At 42.3% G+C, this 17568-nt stretch overlaps 1 protein-coding gene across 1 annotated transcript; it reads left to right on the top strand.

Annotated features, from left to right (window-relative positions):
* Positions 1–15974: 15974 nt before the first annotated feature.
* G0S2 (G0/G1 switch 2) lies at positions 15975–17287 on the top strand. Its single transcript, XM_060231252.1, has 2 exons — positions 15975–16188; positions 16616–17287. Exon 2 carries the CDS (start codon positions 16649–16651, stop codon positions 16967–16969), a length of 321 nt encoding a protein of 106 aa, XP_060087235.1. The 5' UTR covers positions 15975–16188; positions 16616–16648; the 3' UTR covers positions 16970–17287.
* Positions 17288–17568: the final 281 nt, after the last annotated feature.

Genomic DNA, 17568 nt, shown 5'->3' with positions numbered 1-17568 from the left:
GGGGAAAGTGTAGATGACAAACCACCCCATAAAAAGTCTGCCGCGAAAACGTTGTGATGCGACATCACCCCAGAGTTGGAAACAGCTGGTGCTTGCACAGGGGACTACCTTTACTTTTAGAATAATATTTACCTAATTGGGGCTGCATACACTGACTGAAGAGAAAGCCCTATTGATATGGTTACCTAGGGCTTTTTTGAGCAAGAATACAGTTCTCGCTAGCTTGGCATCAGGGGGTGTGGCCTGATATGCAAATGAGTTTCTGCTCAGCTTTTTCTACCAAAAAAAAGCCCTGCAGTTGCCAGATGTGTTTGAAAATACCTCGACTTTGGAGATGGATCCGGAAGAGGGTGGGGTTTGTGGAGGTGAGGGGCCTTAGCATGGTACAATGCCACAGAGTTCACCCTTCAAAGCAGCCTTTTTCTCCAGGGGAGCTGATCTCTGCCAACTGGAGATCAGTTGTAAAAGTGCGAGGTCTCCAGGCCCCACCTGGAAGCTGGCAACCCTACCTATTGAATTCAATGGAACTTACTTCTGAGTAAACATGCATAGAATCAGGCTGTGAATCTGAATGAAAGCTGGCATCAGCTAATCCAAACACTGATTCACATGAGCACAGCTAAACAGACCTTGACACACTGCCATTTTGTAAACAGCACATTTAAAAATAAAAATAGATACTCTTAGAAATATGCTGGGGCCCACAAAGAAGCAAGGTGCGGGGTGAGGGCAATTTTTGCAGTCTCTCCTCCTCAAATCTCTCCCTCCATGATTCTCTAAGGGATTTAATGTCTCCTCAGGTCTCAACACTGTATCCCTTCAGCCTTGGCAGTCCTTATCAGGACATTTTTAAAAGTATTTCTTTGTTTTCTTTTCATTAATTTACAAAATTCTACTTTTCTGCATATCTGGGAAGTTCCCCACATATTTAGAGACACCAGCCCTGTCTGTAGGTGGCCTAGTTTCATTGCTTTTGTGATTGGCATAGGGCCCAGCCACATTACCATTAGACAGAATGATACTGAATTGCAAAATATATTAAAAACAGATGAAGGCAGTCTTCATATGCTGGAAATACATGAACAGAACCTGAGGGTGTGTACAGGGAAACTGTAACAAGAGAGCTCAAATCACATCCACAACATTGTGAGTCTCTATGCGTGTTTATGTGACTGTAACATATCACCAAATTGAATGATGATATACATCACCTCCCTCAGCTATGTGCCTGCAACAACCCTCTGCTTGTACTGCAGAACTAATTCACAGCTAATCACCAAATATGAGATGTTAACAGTCAAAGAATCACAGAGTTTAAAGGGACCTCCAGGGTCATCTATTCCAACCTCCTGCACAATACAGGGAATTCACAAAGACCTCCCTGCCCACACCCCAATGACCCCTGCTCCATGCCCAGATGGCCAAAAAAAAACCCCTCAGGATCCTTGGCCAAACTGGCCTGGAGAAAATTGCTTCCTAACCCCAAAGTGGCAATCAGCATTTCCCTGGGCATGTATGAAAGGGCCACAAGAACTAAGCACTGATGCAACCCTTCCTGCCCTCCTTCTAGTGATCTACCCAAGTTCACAGAATCAGTGCTGCACTGTTAAAAAAATTACTAAATTATTAGTTTTGGCAGTGTTGTGGGCTCTTTTAACTAGACATCATTGGACAACAGCATGTCTTAATTTGGCCTGCCCTGAAGTAAAGTTTAACCAAGACAAGAATGTGAATATCAGTACTAAGACTGATCAACTGGAGATACTTAACTATGCAGTTTATGCAGCACACTTATCAACTCAAGTGCTTTTCCTCTTCCTACATACATGTCATTCCAGGTCAAGAGCTGAGAGCCTAATATTTTAATTCTTGTTTTCTGGCTTTCTACAAATCCCTACTTCATACCAATTAGCAGCTTTGTAGTCTATTCTCATGGCAGTCATTCCAGTGCTCAAAAAAATCTCAGCACTTTAGTTGCTGAAGTAAAACTATCTACCCTGACATTACTAAGTGCCTTTTTAAAATGTAATCTCCTGGTCTGTGAGTGCTGCCTCCCTCCAACCGCAGTACCCAGGCCAGGCTGCAGCAGAGAGTTGATATAGCTTATAACAAGTACAAAATGATATTAAATAGAGAAATGTTACAATTTTCTTCACTGGTTATTTGGCACATGTCACTCTTTGGCAGGGCCGGCTCACCCACTAGGCAAACTAGGCGGTTGCCTAGGGCGCTGGGAGGGTGGGGGTGCCAAACTGGACTCCCCATCCCATGCCCCAGGCAAGCGCCTAATTTGCGTCTCCTCTGCTCGCTGGCTGCTGCGGTCGCCACCAATCCTTCCTTTCCCTTCCCTTCTCATCACCCCCCAGGCATGGTGCCCGCCTGCCCTTTCCTTCCTTTCCCTTCGCATCCCCCAGTGCGCCGCCCACCCGCCGCCGCTACTGCCACCGCCCATCCCTCCTTTCCTTTCCTTTCCTTTCCTTTCCTTTCCTTTCCCTTCCCAACCCCCACCCCAGCATGCCACCTACCCATGCTTCCTTTGCTGGCCTGCCACCACTTCTTTGCCTTCCTGTTGCCTCCCCCCGTGGGATCACAGTGCACCATGGCTGGGCCTTGCCGGCTGCAGCTTGCATCTTATCTTTTGAAGAATGGACTGTGATCGCATGGGGGGGAGGAAGGGAAAGGAGGGGCAGGTGGTGCAGCAGCAGTAGCAGTGGCAGGTCGGCGGAGGAGACACGGGCAGGTGGCATGGTGGGGGGTGCAATGGAGTGTGGTGCTGTGGGGGGGGTGGCAGTGGGGGTGCCTGCCTAGGGCGCCACACGCCCTTGGGCTGGCGCTGCTCTTTGGTCACTCTTTACACAGGGCTACCACTGAAGAGAGCCCCCAGTCCTTACACAGGACTATCACTGAAGAGAACCTTCCATATTGTTACCCAAATGGGGCTGTCTCTTTTTAATTGGGGTTAGAGGAATTAGTGAAGGAGACAAAACTTTGCAAGAGAATAACTGCAGAGATCTCCAGGATAGGTTCTTTTTACTGAAATAGGAAAGAATAAAATAACATACATACTGAAATAAAGGCACATGGTAAAACACCCAGACAACAGAAATATAGGTAGGAGCATGAATGAGAAATATAGGTAGGAGCATTATTATTATTATTAATGTAGGAGGGTTTTTCGGAGAAATTATAGTTACCAGACCAAAAGAGGTAAGAAGGATATGAAATGAACCAGCACTTCATGCAGAGAAGACAAAAGGGACCCAAGCATGTGGGGGGAGAGGTGTTGCAAAGTGGGCACCCAAGACACACACAGCATGGGGCAGAGCGTGTTGTTATAAGGCAAACTGCTAACTGAAGACATGCTGACTGGACCCCTAAACCTGGGCTTCCTCCAGTATCCTTTGTAGGAAGTCTTTATGGTCTCAGTATTGCGACAGGAGAAGTTAGTGCCCTGGACAGGTACTATTCTGAGTTGGCTGAATTCAAGGATATCATACTTTTAACCATTCAGACCTAACTGCATGACTTCGGAACATATTATTTCCAACTAGTTTTTAAAAGTTTTCTCTAGAATGGCTTGACAGTCACAAAGCCATCACAATAGGACAATACTCTGTTAAGCAACAACACAACATCCTTCACTTTTGTCTTTACTCTTATGTAATATCTGTACAAATTGGTTGCTATCCCGTTGCTTCATGCAGGCGTACTTCTATACCCCATTTATTAAAACCTGAATCCCACTGATTCTTCCATGTCTACAGAGATGGACCCACTCGCCAACAACACATCACTATCTCATCAACTGTTTTTTAAAAAATGTATACTTGAATATCTGTGCTCTCCAATGTGCATCTACTCTGATTTTTTATTTAACTTTGGAAAGTACAATGAAGAAGATTATGGCTACCCACTCATCTCACACATAATTCATTCATTTTTAAACCTACCCAGTTTACCCTGTTTAGCGCTCAAGACTGATTAGTGGAGGCAAGGAGACACAACAAAACAGGTATGAGATTTGTTTGCTCAGTTCAGAATTCTTTCAAGCATCTTTTTCTTTAAAAAGCATTTTCACATAAGAAGAATCTCATATAGATCAAATCATATATAGACAATTTTATCTGATGCACACACCTGGATCAATTTTACCACTAATCTCACTGAGAAGAGTTTGTTTGAACAGGAAAGGATTTTCACTTGGTTTCCTCTATACATAGGAGAGTTTGAGGGATAGTTACACACAGGAAACCTTGCAAGATTAGTGCCTTATCTTTCCCTGGGCTTAAAGAAGTTCTTCCAATTCTTGCTAAATTCTGTGAGTCACTTGTACCCTGTGCACACAAATGGCACGTACCATAAGGAGCTCTCACTTCCTACAAGACCATGTGTTATACCATAATCCACTTCCAAGACTGGGCATTACTCACTAGCTGAGTAAAGAAAAATCACTTCTAATAATTGATGTTCTGAAATCCCATTCATTATTAGGTTTGTAGGGCAAAAGTTATCAGTGTTCTAGGGTCAACATATGATATTGCACTAAGAAAACATGCCTCAGAATTGCATGAGATTTCTTGGTAGACATGTCAAAGTGGAAAGGGTTCTCTGAAGAAGAAAGTAGGTCCTGAACTCTATGATCAGATAAATTACGTGGCTGTTCCTAGACAACTTAATGCATGATAGCTGTGTAATGTGTTCCCCTGGCAGAGCCAAGTTAAAAAACATTTTTTTCCCTTCAAAGGTTTGACAGATTCTGATTCTGACATACATAGATGTTCAAATTCTTAATAAAACATTCCTTACTATACCCAGAATCTGTCATGGTTCTCAATAAAGATTCCCCCACAAGTGCTGATTATGATATTACTGGCATTTTTTATTCCCATGCTTGGAATATGAATTTGTTGACTTGTCGTGCATGCCTGCAATTCAAGGTGAGCATTACATACCCAAGAATTCTTCTCCAGCTTGGATCACAATTTGGAAAATCCTTCTCTGCATCCCTTCTTGTTTACTACCCTTAGCCCAAATTTACCTGGCTATGGTCCAGGGGTGATGGTTGCAACAGCCTTTCATTCTGGAAGCCTCCCCATCATGCCTAGAAAGTAGCCACAGCAGTATCTCAGCTGCAAAGAGCTCTGGATAAAGTAGTTTTTTGGATCAATAGAGTTCATAGCAAAACTATTTTCTAGTTGTTAGGGGAAATAACTCAAGTTGTCAAGCAGGACTACCAAACCAAGCTTCAGGAAATTTGCCCATAACTAGTGTTGACTGTTAGTCTGAGCCTGGGACTGTAGGTTTAATAGCCAAAGTATTTTAGCTCCCATAAGGGGAAAAGAGGTTAACATAACAGTCAACTATTTTTAACTGGACACTGTATAAGACTTTTAGGTATACACAAATCCACATTTCAGTGCAGATTCTGCAGCAGAGATCAGTTGTCCATATTTCAGTGGAGATTCAGCAGCAAAGCAATGAGCAGAAAAGTGACCTGGGAATATGAACTGCAATCTTTTATTTTTAAACATATCCATTAAATGATAGAGAATGGCATACATGGAATAAAGTGACAAGATTAGCAGACAAAATCAGTTGTGGGGAATTCTTTCCCATTTAGAAAGACAGTCAGACTTTGTTTTTAACTGCTCGTATAACTTGCATGAGGTATTATAACCGTTTGGACATCTATATGTGAAAAAGAACTTTGATTAGACATCTTTTGCAGCCAAAAAAAATAGCTGGTTTAATAGTGACTGAAGAACAATGAAGAGGCATATTCAACAAAAGCATTGAGTTTAAAAGTAACTGTACAGTATCAGTTCTCCGAAAGTTGATGAAACCGAAGAAACACAGCTCATTAAGATGAGGAGATGGATGGCCTTGAGTAAGGAATAGGGATGTCTCATTTCAGCTATTAACAGCAATGATAAGAAGGCCTTCTGGTCCATTGTTAACACTGCTGTTAATCCAGATTTAAAAATCCAATGCTGTACTGTCCACACAACATGGGAAAACCATTTAAAGAGGCTTTTTTCCAATGCTAATGTGCCTAGTTCATCTTCCAACTATTATTTCTCTTGATTTATCAGCACCCTGGACTAGGGCTGCCAGGACCCATTGTTGCTCCTGTGGGGGGATTTAGGGAACATTCAGGGGATGGATGGGGATGTTGTGTGATGTTGCACAATGTGCTGACATTTTAACTACCCTTTGTGTGAAGAAGGACTTTGAATTAGGAAAGAGGTTGGAAGAGAAGCCAAGTAAAGAAGTGTATGACAGCATCATGTCCTCATTTCCTGTCTACTGTATGCCACACGCTCCAGCTTTTTTCTCTGAACTTTGTGGGAAAAGGGGTTGCAAACTACTTCCCATCATCTCTGCACCTGTTGTTGTTCCTGTAATTGTTACTTTCAGTTTCCTAAGCAATTTGCAAAAAACATTTAAAACATAAACATATCAATAAAAATCCACTGACAGACAATTATCACACAATAAAAGGCAAAGAAGCAGAAGAAATATTAACAATCCTTTGCAGCAAGGCAAGATAGAGGAATATGGTGTTGCAAAGGGTGTGGGTGGGTGTAACAAGCACCTGACAGGACAGTTACATTATAACCTGGCACCTGAACCTGAGCAAAATATATACCAGGGGAAATAGCTATGGGGAGAGAATATCATAATAGGGAGGCCAGACCTGAAAAAACCTCCTCTCAGGTAGCCCCCATCTCACCTATGCTGAAGGAAACATATATAGTAGGATCCTAACAAGAAGAAGTAATGTAGGTGGCAATTAGAGACATAGCCCTGTCCAATTATGGACCTTCTTTACTCAAGCTGTATATTATTTGATCTCTCACCACAGACATGTAACTCAACATGTGAATTACTTCAAGTGAAAATGTGTATGTAGTGCTATACAGTGAGATGAAAACACTGTCATGTTTGATCTATGGTGACTATTTCACATGTGCAATGTCACCTGATCTCCAAGGCACTGAGTGATAAACATTCATGTGAGAATCAGACCATTACTGAGTCCCCACTAGCCTTGTCCCAGTCTCATGCTCCTCTTCTCCGCGGGGCTTCCATCAGATTTCACACAAGCTGCCCTGAAGCTGCAACTCACGCAACAAACAGAAACAGATTTTTAGAGGATCTTGCTTGCTGCGCGAAAGAGGCAGAGCGAGTTGCAGCCCTGGGGCAGCTTGTGCAAAATCTGATAGAAGCCCTGCAGAGAAGAGGAGAGTGGGGTAAGGTTTGTGGGGAATCGGTCTATGAGTTACAGAAGAGTCCCGGAGAGTAAGCAGCAAAATACTAGATGATATTCAGTGTGAATATGTTCGAAATGAAAAAGCAGAACCTTTGTCATACTTTCACAATACTGCCTCAGTTAAATATTGCTGCCCATGAAGATGACATAGGGCAATTTAAAATACTTTTTTGAAGTCAAAAGTTACTTATTGTCACTCAGATTTCTAAAACATTTAATAATAAACAGTGATTATGTGACAACAGCAATCTCTTGGTCCAGATTCCAAGCTGAAAGCTTGACATGTGTTGTCCATAAATCCACATACTTAAGACTGAGTTTTTTAAATAGAACACTACAAAGGCAATATTACATACCAAATTGGATTAAATGTATGCTGCTTATAACATCAGATAACTTTTGTCTTATGGCTTAGCGGGAACAAACCTGGTGTTTGTTGGGTTGGGTATGGTATGGTAGGACTGTGAAAACATCAGTAATGACTGGAAATCAATAATGAAAACTATCACTAAGTTTAACAGTATATACTTATCAATTAACAACACTCAGAGTCAGTTTGGTGTAGTGGTTAAGAACAGTGAAACCTAACCTGGATAATCGGGTTTGATTCCCCACTCCTCCACATGCAGCTCTTGGGGTGACCTTGGCTCAGCCACAGTTCTCTCAAGAACAGTTCTCAAAAAGAGCTCTCTCAGCCTCACCTACCTCATAGGATGTCTGTTGTAGGGAGAGGAAAGGGAGGAGATTGTAAGCCATTCCAAGTTAAGGGAAGGGTATAAATCCAATCTCTTTTTCTTTACTGGATTTATTAAGTTTAAAAAGAAGAAGTGTAGCTTTTGTGAAGAATTTAATGATGGATAGAATAGGTATAGCTAAAAACTGGAAATCTGTAACTAAGGGACATGTAGCGTTGAGCAATGACAAGTTGCGACAGTCATGGAAGACATAAGCAGAGTACATGAGATCCATGGTTGGAATCAGATTTCTCACCCTTTAAATGTCTACAAACAGCAGCAATGGCAAGGAAGGATAAACAGAATCTTGATAACAGTGCTAAACAGGGGAGGGGGTTAACCCTTTGTGCCAAACATTTTCCCAAGGTAAATTAGCCCCTGGTGCTATTTGCCCCAACAGATTAATACCTGTATGTTTTCCATACTGCAGTAAAGAACAATGCTTTTAAGAAACTGATGCCATTGAAAAGAATTAGGAAAACTTGACATTTATAAAACCAAGAGAAAAAGGAGTCTTATGGCACTCAAATACTGGCAGCATGTCAATTAAGGGTTAGAATGTTAGTCAAAGATGTATTCTGAATTCTTTTGAAAAAAGGGTATCCTTACCTTTTATTTATTTTTGGAACATGATAGTTAAAGGCTACAAGGTCTTGAGACATTCTGTTCATTGAGTCCTTTATATATAATATACATGGTTATGGTTGTCATAGTATGAATGAAAAATAACTCATGGCATTTGGCGTTAAACAGTCAGAAATCAAGAGCCATTCTACTTAGTTAATTTTTCATATGCTTTATATGTTTAAAAGTTTAAAGCATAGACACAATCAATGCATTTTAGTAAATGTCTGTATTTAGATACGCCAGTGAACTGCCACTGGATGTGGCTTCCTGCCAAGTCTACATTTGATGGCAAACCTAGATCTGCTGCCATATGTGTATAAAAGAGTAGTAAGGCATAGAGAATCGTAGAATCATAGTTGGGAGTGGCCATACAGGCCATCTAGTCCAACCCACTGCTCAATCAGGATCAGTCTAAGCATCCGTACAAGTGTTTGCTCAGCCGCTGTTTGGAGACTGCCAGTAAGGGGGCGCTCACCACCTCCCTAGGCAGCTGATTCTACTGCTGAACTACTCTTAACAGCAAAAAAGCATTTTCCTAATATCCAGCTGGCACCTTTCTGCCCATAATTTAAAGGAATCGGTCCAGTTGCAAGCAGTTCTTCAAGGTCTAGTTTTGCTTGCACTGGTTCCTAGGCAGAGTTGTAAGACCCATCTTGCAGCCTCTACAGGCCCATCTGGTTCAATTGCTTCATTTGTTTATTTACTTTTTAAAACAAGCTTCTTATGTCTGCCTCCAACTTGGCACCAAAGGTTACAGATGGATAATCGGTTTTTGAGACATATTTCCCCTTTCCGTGCATTGAAAAGTGACCATTTGTAGAAAAGATAACAGCCAAAACCCTGGAAGTGAAGCAGGGAAAGTTCAAGGACAGAGTAATTAGTGCCAGACAGCTAGCCAAGGATGCAACCCGTCTGGGAGACAATTTACATGATGCAAAGTCCTCCTGGTCATCAACTTTGCTTCACATTTGCACTGGGAAGTCACAGCCTCCCAGGTGCATAGCACATGTATTCCAGTTGCAAATGCAACACACGTGGAGAAGGAACTTCAATCTTTGACTCCACATCATTTCTGCAACTTAAAACAGCCCTAAGAAACTATTGTTTGCTACATTTGGAAACTTATGTGAAACCCTCACTACAGATACATGAACACAAGGCTGCCTTCTACTAAATTGGACCACTGGTCCATCAAAGTCAATACTACTACTAGGATTGGCAGCACCTCTCTGGGGTCTCAGGCAGAAAAGCCTTTCACACTGCCACCTAACCAATCCTTTTAAGTGGAGATGCTGAGGAATTTGGGACCTTCTGCATGCAAAGAAAGTGTTATACCATCCCCAGCTTATCTCAAAAATAACTTCCCCCACAAAGCAAATAGCAGTTCCCCAGGGCTGCTCAAGTTTGCAAATGTAACCTGAAAGGGAAGGCTGAACCTTCTTCTCTGTATATGCCACGGTCATGGTTCTAATACGGCCTATACATGCCTTGTTCTAATGTTTTAAGATCTTTTTGTCAGATGAGCCGTAATTCCAGAGGAGCCAGGTCAAAACATTTTTTCCACAAAGGTTTGTTAACCAAGGGGTTCCTTCTTCTTAGCTGTGTTATGGTCTGCTTCTGGTCTGAGACCTGTTTTACGGATATTTTTAGGGTGCCCAGTGGTGGCTTTATGCTGCTTTAATGGCTTGTTGTGTTTCTACATCAATATTCTATATTTTTATGATTTGCTTTTATTTGTAAACTGCATCAACAGGACTCTGGAAAGGTGGCACATTAATTCCATAAATTAGTAAATATTAATTGTTTTGATTCCTAGCATTTTGGAATGTTTTACTTTATAGAATGTATTTTTTCTGTGGTTTATAAGCCACCTCATAAACTTATGAAGTGTGTGTATGTTTGCTCATGTTCACATTTCCATAAGGGATTTAAAGAGCCAGTTTGGTGTAGTGGTTAGTGTCAGACTAGAATCTGGGAGACCCAGGTTCAAATCCCCACACATGCCATGGAAGCTCACTGGATGACCTTGGGCCAGTCATACACTCTCAGCCTCACCTACTTTCAGGATTGTAGTGAGGATTACATGGAGGAAAAGATAATGATGTACCCCCTTTAAGGTCTCCACTGGGGGAAAAGGCAAAGTATAAATTAAGTAATTGAATGCATGAATAAATAAATAAATAACGTAGACATCCTACAGATAAGGAAAATCCCTTAGAAATTCTAAACACATGTGTTTAGATGCAAGCTCCAATATAATCAGTGGGGCCTGTTCTTTATTTAAAAATGAAACTGCTTATAGGGTTTAGTATCATGATGCATGACCAGGTTTATTAATACATTCTGCTGTCCTCAGTGCTCTGAGCAAAATCATGGTCTCAGGATTGTAATCTTAGATAAAACTATATGTTAAATATGGGAGTTTCATATTTCTTTTCCCACCTTCCTATTTGACAGGCATCTCATTTTGAAAACTACTGTTTATCCTTCACAACTGCTATAGGCTTTGGGGAAGAATGGCAGGGAGAACAACAGATTGAACTAAAGACCAGTTTTTGAGACCAAGGGGACAGAATAAATAACACAATGGAATATGGAAGATGAAGTGTTCCCCTGTACCTTCTGATAGTTCACCATTTGAAGAATCCTCTTCACAACCTAACTGAGGAGACTGTACTAACAACATACCTCCAAATAGACCTGGTGGTAGAAAACAGGCTATGCTCACTTTCTACCCTGAGTCTCTTTAAAAAACAGGTCAATATTTACAACAGATCAGTTTTTCTGAATCTAAAAATTAATGCAGCTCCTCTATCTGTTAGGTAATACATTTATTGATAGCACAGTCAATCACACAATCTTTCAAATATAATTACAGTGGAAAGAGAAACTCAGGCAAGATCACCCATGGGACCTCTGAAAATAGAACAATGTAAAGCGAACTCTTAGACCAGGACTGTTGGACATCATAGAACTTTACTAAATCCCTTAAATCAGCCTTGTTTCCATCCACTGCTTCCAAAACTACACTTTTTCAAATCTATGTGAAGCATGTTAATCCCAATTTGAAGTTAAGGGAGGTGTTACCATAGCTGATATCTGTGGCTGATGCTAAATTCCAGTAAAGACAAAGTAAAGAAATGTGCAAGTGGGCTGGGAAAGACCCATTTCTTCTCATACAGAATGTGCTGTACCTTCCAGCCATGACTCATTCCTTAAGGCACCACTAGCATTCAGTCAGTTTCCTGGTGATTTCATGACTAGCAAAAGCTGGACCATTGCAGAAAGAAGGAATGCCGGGAAAATTTAAAAATATATTAAATATTGTGCTGTTTTAAATACCTATTAACAGTTCCACCATTCTATTTTTTAAAAGATGTGATCAATATAGTGATCAATATATAAAAATATCAATATACAGGATTTTTACTTTTGCTTCCCTACACTATCAGGCTGGTCCAACATAATAAGATTGGGACCTTCATATAATTAAGTTGTTCAAAATGTACACTAAAAATTGAAAGGTCTGGAGGAGGGAAAAAAATGCAACAAAAGCCACCTGATTTAAGTCCAGAACTCTCTGAAAGACAAAGAATGTCTCTTTTGTGGACACTGTGACCAAGTTGCTTTGTGGTACAAAAGTCAGTAACAATGAAAAACGATTGAGCAACCAGTTCCTACAGACTGCCTTCAACTGTGGTAGCAAGTGAATTTATTTACTGCCATAGCCCGAGTGTCTGGGGAGTCAGCTAGCTCTGTCTTACTGCTTTGAATCCATCTCTTCTGCATAAAAAAGGTAAAGGTAGTCCCCTGTGCAAGCACCAGTCATTTCCGCCTCTGGGGTGATGTTGCTTTCACATTTTCACGACAGACTTTTTACGGGGTGGTTTGCCATTGTCTTCCCCAATCATCTACACTTTCCTCCCAGCAAGCTGGGTACTCATTTTACTGACCACGGAAGGATGGAAGGCAGAGTCAACCTTGAGCTGGCTACCTGAACCCAGCTTCCGCAGGGATCAAACTCAGGTTGTGAGCAGAGCTTAGGACTGCAGTACTGCAGCTTTACCACTCTGCACCACGTGGCTCTTTTTCACATAGCCAATACATATTTATTCTGGCCCCAATGATTCTTATGGACTACAAAGACCCATGAAATATTGTGAGCCCTCAGAGTAATGTGCTGAGGTGGCAACACTAGAAACAGCTGCTCAGATGAGGGAAGGTATGGCTTGCCAGCCTCATACCACCCTCCCAGTTGCTACACCAGCAGAAGGACCCTTGGTCTTGATTCTAAAGTTAGTTAGTATATTTACTGGCTGCTTTTCTCCCTATGCACAGGTAAGACTGAACAAGAAGCCTAAACTATTTTTCAGTCAAAAGTATGGAAACCAAAAGAACTTTACTTGTGGTCAGACCTAACATGTCTTATTGCACAAATCATAACTGATCTTCCCTTTGTACCACTGTGTACTATTTTATTTATCCAGTGCATTTTATATCACCACTTTGTACCTGGTATCAATACACAATAGTCAGATATTCTACCCATGACATTCCTACAACTTAGTTTGGGGCAGAACACCTTAGCATCAGAAACTATTTTCCATGCCAGATCTCAGCCTGGAATGTAACATCATCTCCTCTGAAAATGAGTGTTTTCCCTCTGGGCTTGACTTTCAGCTTCTCTCCCATTCTCCCCCATCCCCCTTACCAATGGTTTTGACTACATTGAAGATCTTGCTCTTCCCTTTACCAAAGATTTGTTCAGGCAAAATTAATGCATGGATGGGGCAGAGGGGATACGATTGTGCCTTCTGCAGTTCCCATGTATTCACAGGACCATTAACACCAGGGCTTTTTTGCAGAAAAAGCCCAGCAGGGACTCATTTGCATATTAGGCCACACCCCTAACACCAAGCCAGCCAGAACTGCGTTCCTGTGCGTTCCTGCTTTTTAAAAAGCCCTGATTAGCACAGGTGTCCACATGCACACAGCCTATGCACAACCTGCTGCTAGAAAAATTGAGGATAATAACCCTATGCACATTTGGGTAGATGAGCACAGTACCAGTACAAATGACACAGCAACAATATGGAGGCTGTTGAAGGGGCAGCAGGGGCAGTTTAAATGCCATGTGTCCTGCCTCAAGGACTGAAAAGGGTTCTATCTATCACTGTTAAAATTTCAACACATGCTTATCTGAACACTTATCCAGGCAGGTAGGCGTGTTGGTCTGAAGCAATAGAGCAAAGTGAGAGTCCAATGGCACCTTCAATGCCTGCACACAAAAGCTTACACCCTGAATAAAACTTTGTTGGTCTTAAAGGTACCATTGCACTCTCACTTTGTTTTATCTGAACACTGTAACCAAGTCTGTTTGAGCAAGGGTCATTTTATTTTCAGTAGTAGCCCGCAGACTCATAATCCCTTATTGTCCCAGAAGGCAAAGCAGTCAGTGGGTGAGAGGTGAGAGGGAGGGACACAGACTTATACAGACTTATGCAAGGTTGCACAGTGGCTTGGTGGACAGAAATAGAATACTGATCCCTTGAGTGAAGCCCTAGACCCATGCCCTATGCACTAGAAGAGAACGAACCACATTTTTTTTTCAAAAGTTGGTGATTTGAACAATAATAAATATCACAGCTTTACCTTTCACCTGAATGAGTCAAAAGCTGCATGAAGAAGCTGTTGAGGGGTGATGGTATCAGAACATGGTTGTTTTACAAAAATAATTTGGGCCTAAATGTGTTTTGTTAAAATATGAATACCTTCCTTTTCTTCTTGACACAAGGCAACTTACAAGCAATAATTAAAACACTATAAACATATAAAAACTCTATTATGCTACAGAAAATGCTCAGGATGATATCAATCTAAAAGAAATTGGAACTGCAAAAAAACCTTGGAACCCTGAATAAAATTTTGTTGGTCTTAAAGGTGCCCCAGAACTCATTATTCTGCTTCTTCAGACCCACCTGGAATCACAAAGTCAATTTTGTGTTTACTATACACAAGTATACTATAATGGATGGTGTGTTAGGTTTGGATTGAAGAAACACATTCAGATTTTCTCTCCATCCGTGGAATCCAGAAGCCCTTGGAATGTTGAAATAAATACTATTGGACTTTTGTAAATGCCATTGGACTTTTGTTTTATTTTGCTATATAAGGTTGTCAACCACCTGGAGAAAAAAAAAGTGCTGCCCCTTTAATAGAGACTTAATGGGATGTTATTTACTTTGTGATGTTATTTACTTTGTGATGTTATTTACCTCCAGATCTGCTGGCAACCCAACCACCCTTCTGCAATAATCACCCTCAGTCAATCTAATCTACTCCCATGGCTGAGGATAATCACTCTGAGCTCCTTGTAGTGGAGACAGGCTAAAAGCTGCCCAAAGTCTTTTGACAGCAGAGATGTGTGAAAGTATGTCAGGTCAGAGAAGTTGGTGGGTATGGATACAGCAAACAGGCTTCTGAGGCTAAATCATGGATTGGATGTTTAAAGCAAGGGTTCCTTGTACTGTGGCAAGTGAACCACCAACCACAGGGCAAAAGGGCCAGGATATTTTCAATATCCTTCTTGTGATATTCTATACAACGGGGGGGGGGGGGGGGGGGGGAGGAATGCAACCATCTGGGAAGCAACGATGCCCTGCTATAAAAGCAAACCTTCAAAACATCTGACCAAAGGGCTGTTATTTTCAGAAAGGCAGGCAATCATTTAATCAAAAGGTCTAATAAGGGCTTCTGAAAAGGCATACCAAGATCTGCTTTTATGGCCCTGCCTTTTGAGTTGACTCGAGCTCTCCTTTTGTTAAGTGCATTTTGTTGCCCTGGACTCTAAAGCTTTCAATAGAAGAGGCAAGCTGAACCTCCCAATCAACAGAGTTAAACAGTGAGGGCATATGCCAAATAACCCATTAAATCGACTTGGGAGACACTTCAAAGGCTTTCAGCACGAGGGCAGATTTGGGGGAAGAGTGAAGGTCACCCTCCCCGCCTCAAGAGCTGTCACACGTCTCCAGCTACACGAAAGGCACTGGTGGACCTCTCTTACAAACATCTCCCCTCTGCTCCGCGTCCCTTTTGCAAGGCGCAGTCTGTCTGCCCCAAACCGGAGGCTGCCAGCACGTTTGCTACGTGACTCTCAAACACCTACCCCGTCCCGATGAATAGGATTGTTTGCTAGCTGCCTACGTCCCCCTCACCCCCACCTCTTCGAGTAATGGCAGCAGGGGACGGCCCCGGCCAGCTCCCAAGGCGAAGGAGGATCTGGCCGCAGACCAATGGGCTGCGCGCTGGCTGCGTGCTCGGCGCATGGGCAGCCCTGTTGGCCCCTCGCCTGCGGGGACCGTCTCCAAGAGGCCGGCTTGGGCCGGAGGCGGGGCCTCGCGCGAGCATGTGAATAAAGGGCAAGGAGCTGCGGGGCAGTAAAAGCACCGCTTGGAAGCAGAGAGCTCCTTTGTGGCTGGGGAAGAAAGCCTCCCGAAGCCGGAAAAAGCCGATCGGTTGCTAAAGATCCTGAGCGCCGCAGACTATTTCAGTGTGGTAAGTGCTGCAGAGCAGGAAGCGAAGTTTTGAGGTTACATTATTGTAATGTACTGCGTTCTTAGAAGCACGTCTTTTAATGAGGCACGAGGTTGTTCTGAAACTTATAGGCGCCCAGCAACGTGTGTTTCATCCGCCCTTGACATTTCCCAAGCAGAACGAACTTAAATTTCAGGCCTGTTTGGGGGAACGATTTGCAGGCCTCGCTGTGTCGGGAGATCAATCGGCTGGGGGTTGTTGTTCTGCATTAGCGTCGCAGAACCATATGTGTGCTAACAACAATGTATTGCTGGACCACTTGATGAACATATTATGAGGCTATATGTGATAATGCTCTGGGAGAACTATGGGCTATTGTTAGGGCTGAAAAAGGTTTGAATCAGGCCTCTGAAACTGACCTTTTTCTCCTGTGTTTTTTGTTCTCTAGGTTTTGTGACTTCAGTCTGACTGCAGCTGAATCATGGAGACCATGCAGGAACTGATCCCCTTTGCCAAAGAGATGCTGAGCCAGAAGCCAAATCGGAAGATGATCAAAATGTACATGCTGGGAAGCATGCTGGCTTTTGTCGGGGTGGTTATTGGCCTGGTGGAGACCGTCTGCAGCCCTTTCAGTTCTGAGGGGAAGCTGGAGGACGAGGAGACAGAGGAAGAGAAAAAGAAGGAGTCCGATTCCCTGGTGCAAGAGGCAATTGTTATCCCAAAACAGGACAAGGTAGTCTTGGAAACAAGCAAGCAGGCTGTGACCCTGAGGAATTCTGTGAACAGGCAGCGTGCATCATAAGAGCATCCAAAGGAATCCTAAAGACTCTCTGAATGACTGAGGACTTGTGACCTGCAGAATACCAACACTGCAGAAGCCAGGAGACTAGAACACAGTCCTGTATCTTTAGGAGGGACTACACTTAAAGGGACTCTGAACAAGACTCTTTATTTTGCTGCTGTGCAGCAGTTGGACATAGCCTTTGAAATCTATGTACCTGTTCTGTTGGTATGAATATGTGAAGCTTGCAGCATCTTGTACTTCCCTGTGTGGGGTTATTTTTTATTATGGTTTTACATGCATTTTACACAACATTTTAAATAAAATATTTTTTACCTATTGGATTCTAGTATTTGCATGGGGAATTACTGGCAGTGTGAGGGAGGAAGGAATCTCTCGCAAGAGCATTTTAATATTGTTGAGGGAGGTGAGAGTCTGAAAATGGCAGCAAAGGAGCTAATCCTAAATAAAAATCAAGCCACAGAAGTTAATCAAAATTAAATTCCACTAAGAGCTTGTATTCAATAGAGTTCTCTGACCCCCTTGATTTCAGGGTGACTTAGTTTGGACTAACTTTTGTACCAGTATATGGAATTCTCAGTTACTTTACTGGGTCTTTA

The sequence above is a fragment of the Heteronotia binoei genome, chromosome 2, assembly GCF_032191835.1.
Source record: "Heteronotia binoei isolate CCM8104 ecotype False Entrance Well chromosome 2, APGP_CSIRO_Hbin_v1, whole genome shotgun sequence".
Classification (NCBI taxonomy): Eukaryota; Metazoa; Chordata; class Lepidosauria; order Squamata; family Gekkonidae; genus Heteronotia; species Heteronotia binoei.
The sequence above is the reverse complement of the archived record's forward strand: the minus strand, read 5'-3'. Positions and strand labels throughout refer to the sequence as shown.

Excerpts from the sequence above, each read along its gene's own strand:
- G0S2 (XM_060231252.1), top strand. The coding sequence starts at position 16,649 with ATGGAGACCATGCAGGAACTGATCCCCTTTGCCAAAGAGATGCTGAGC.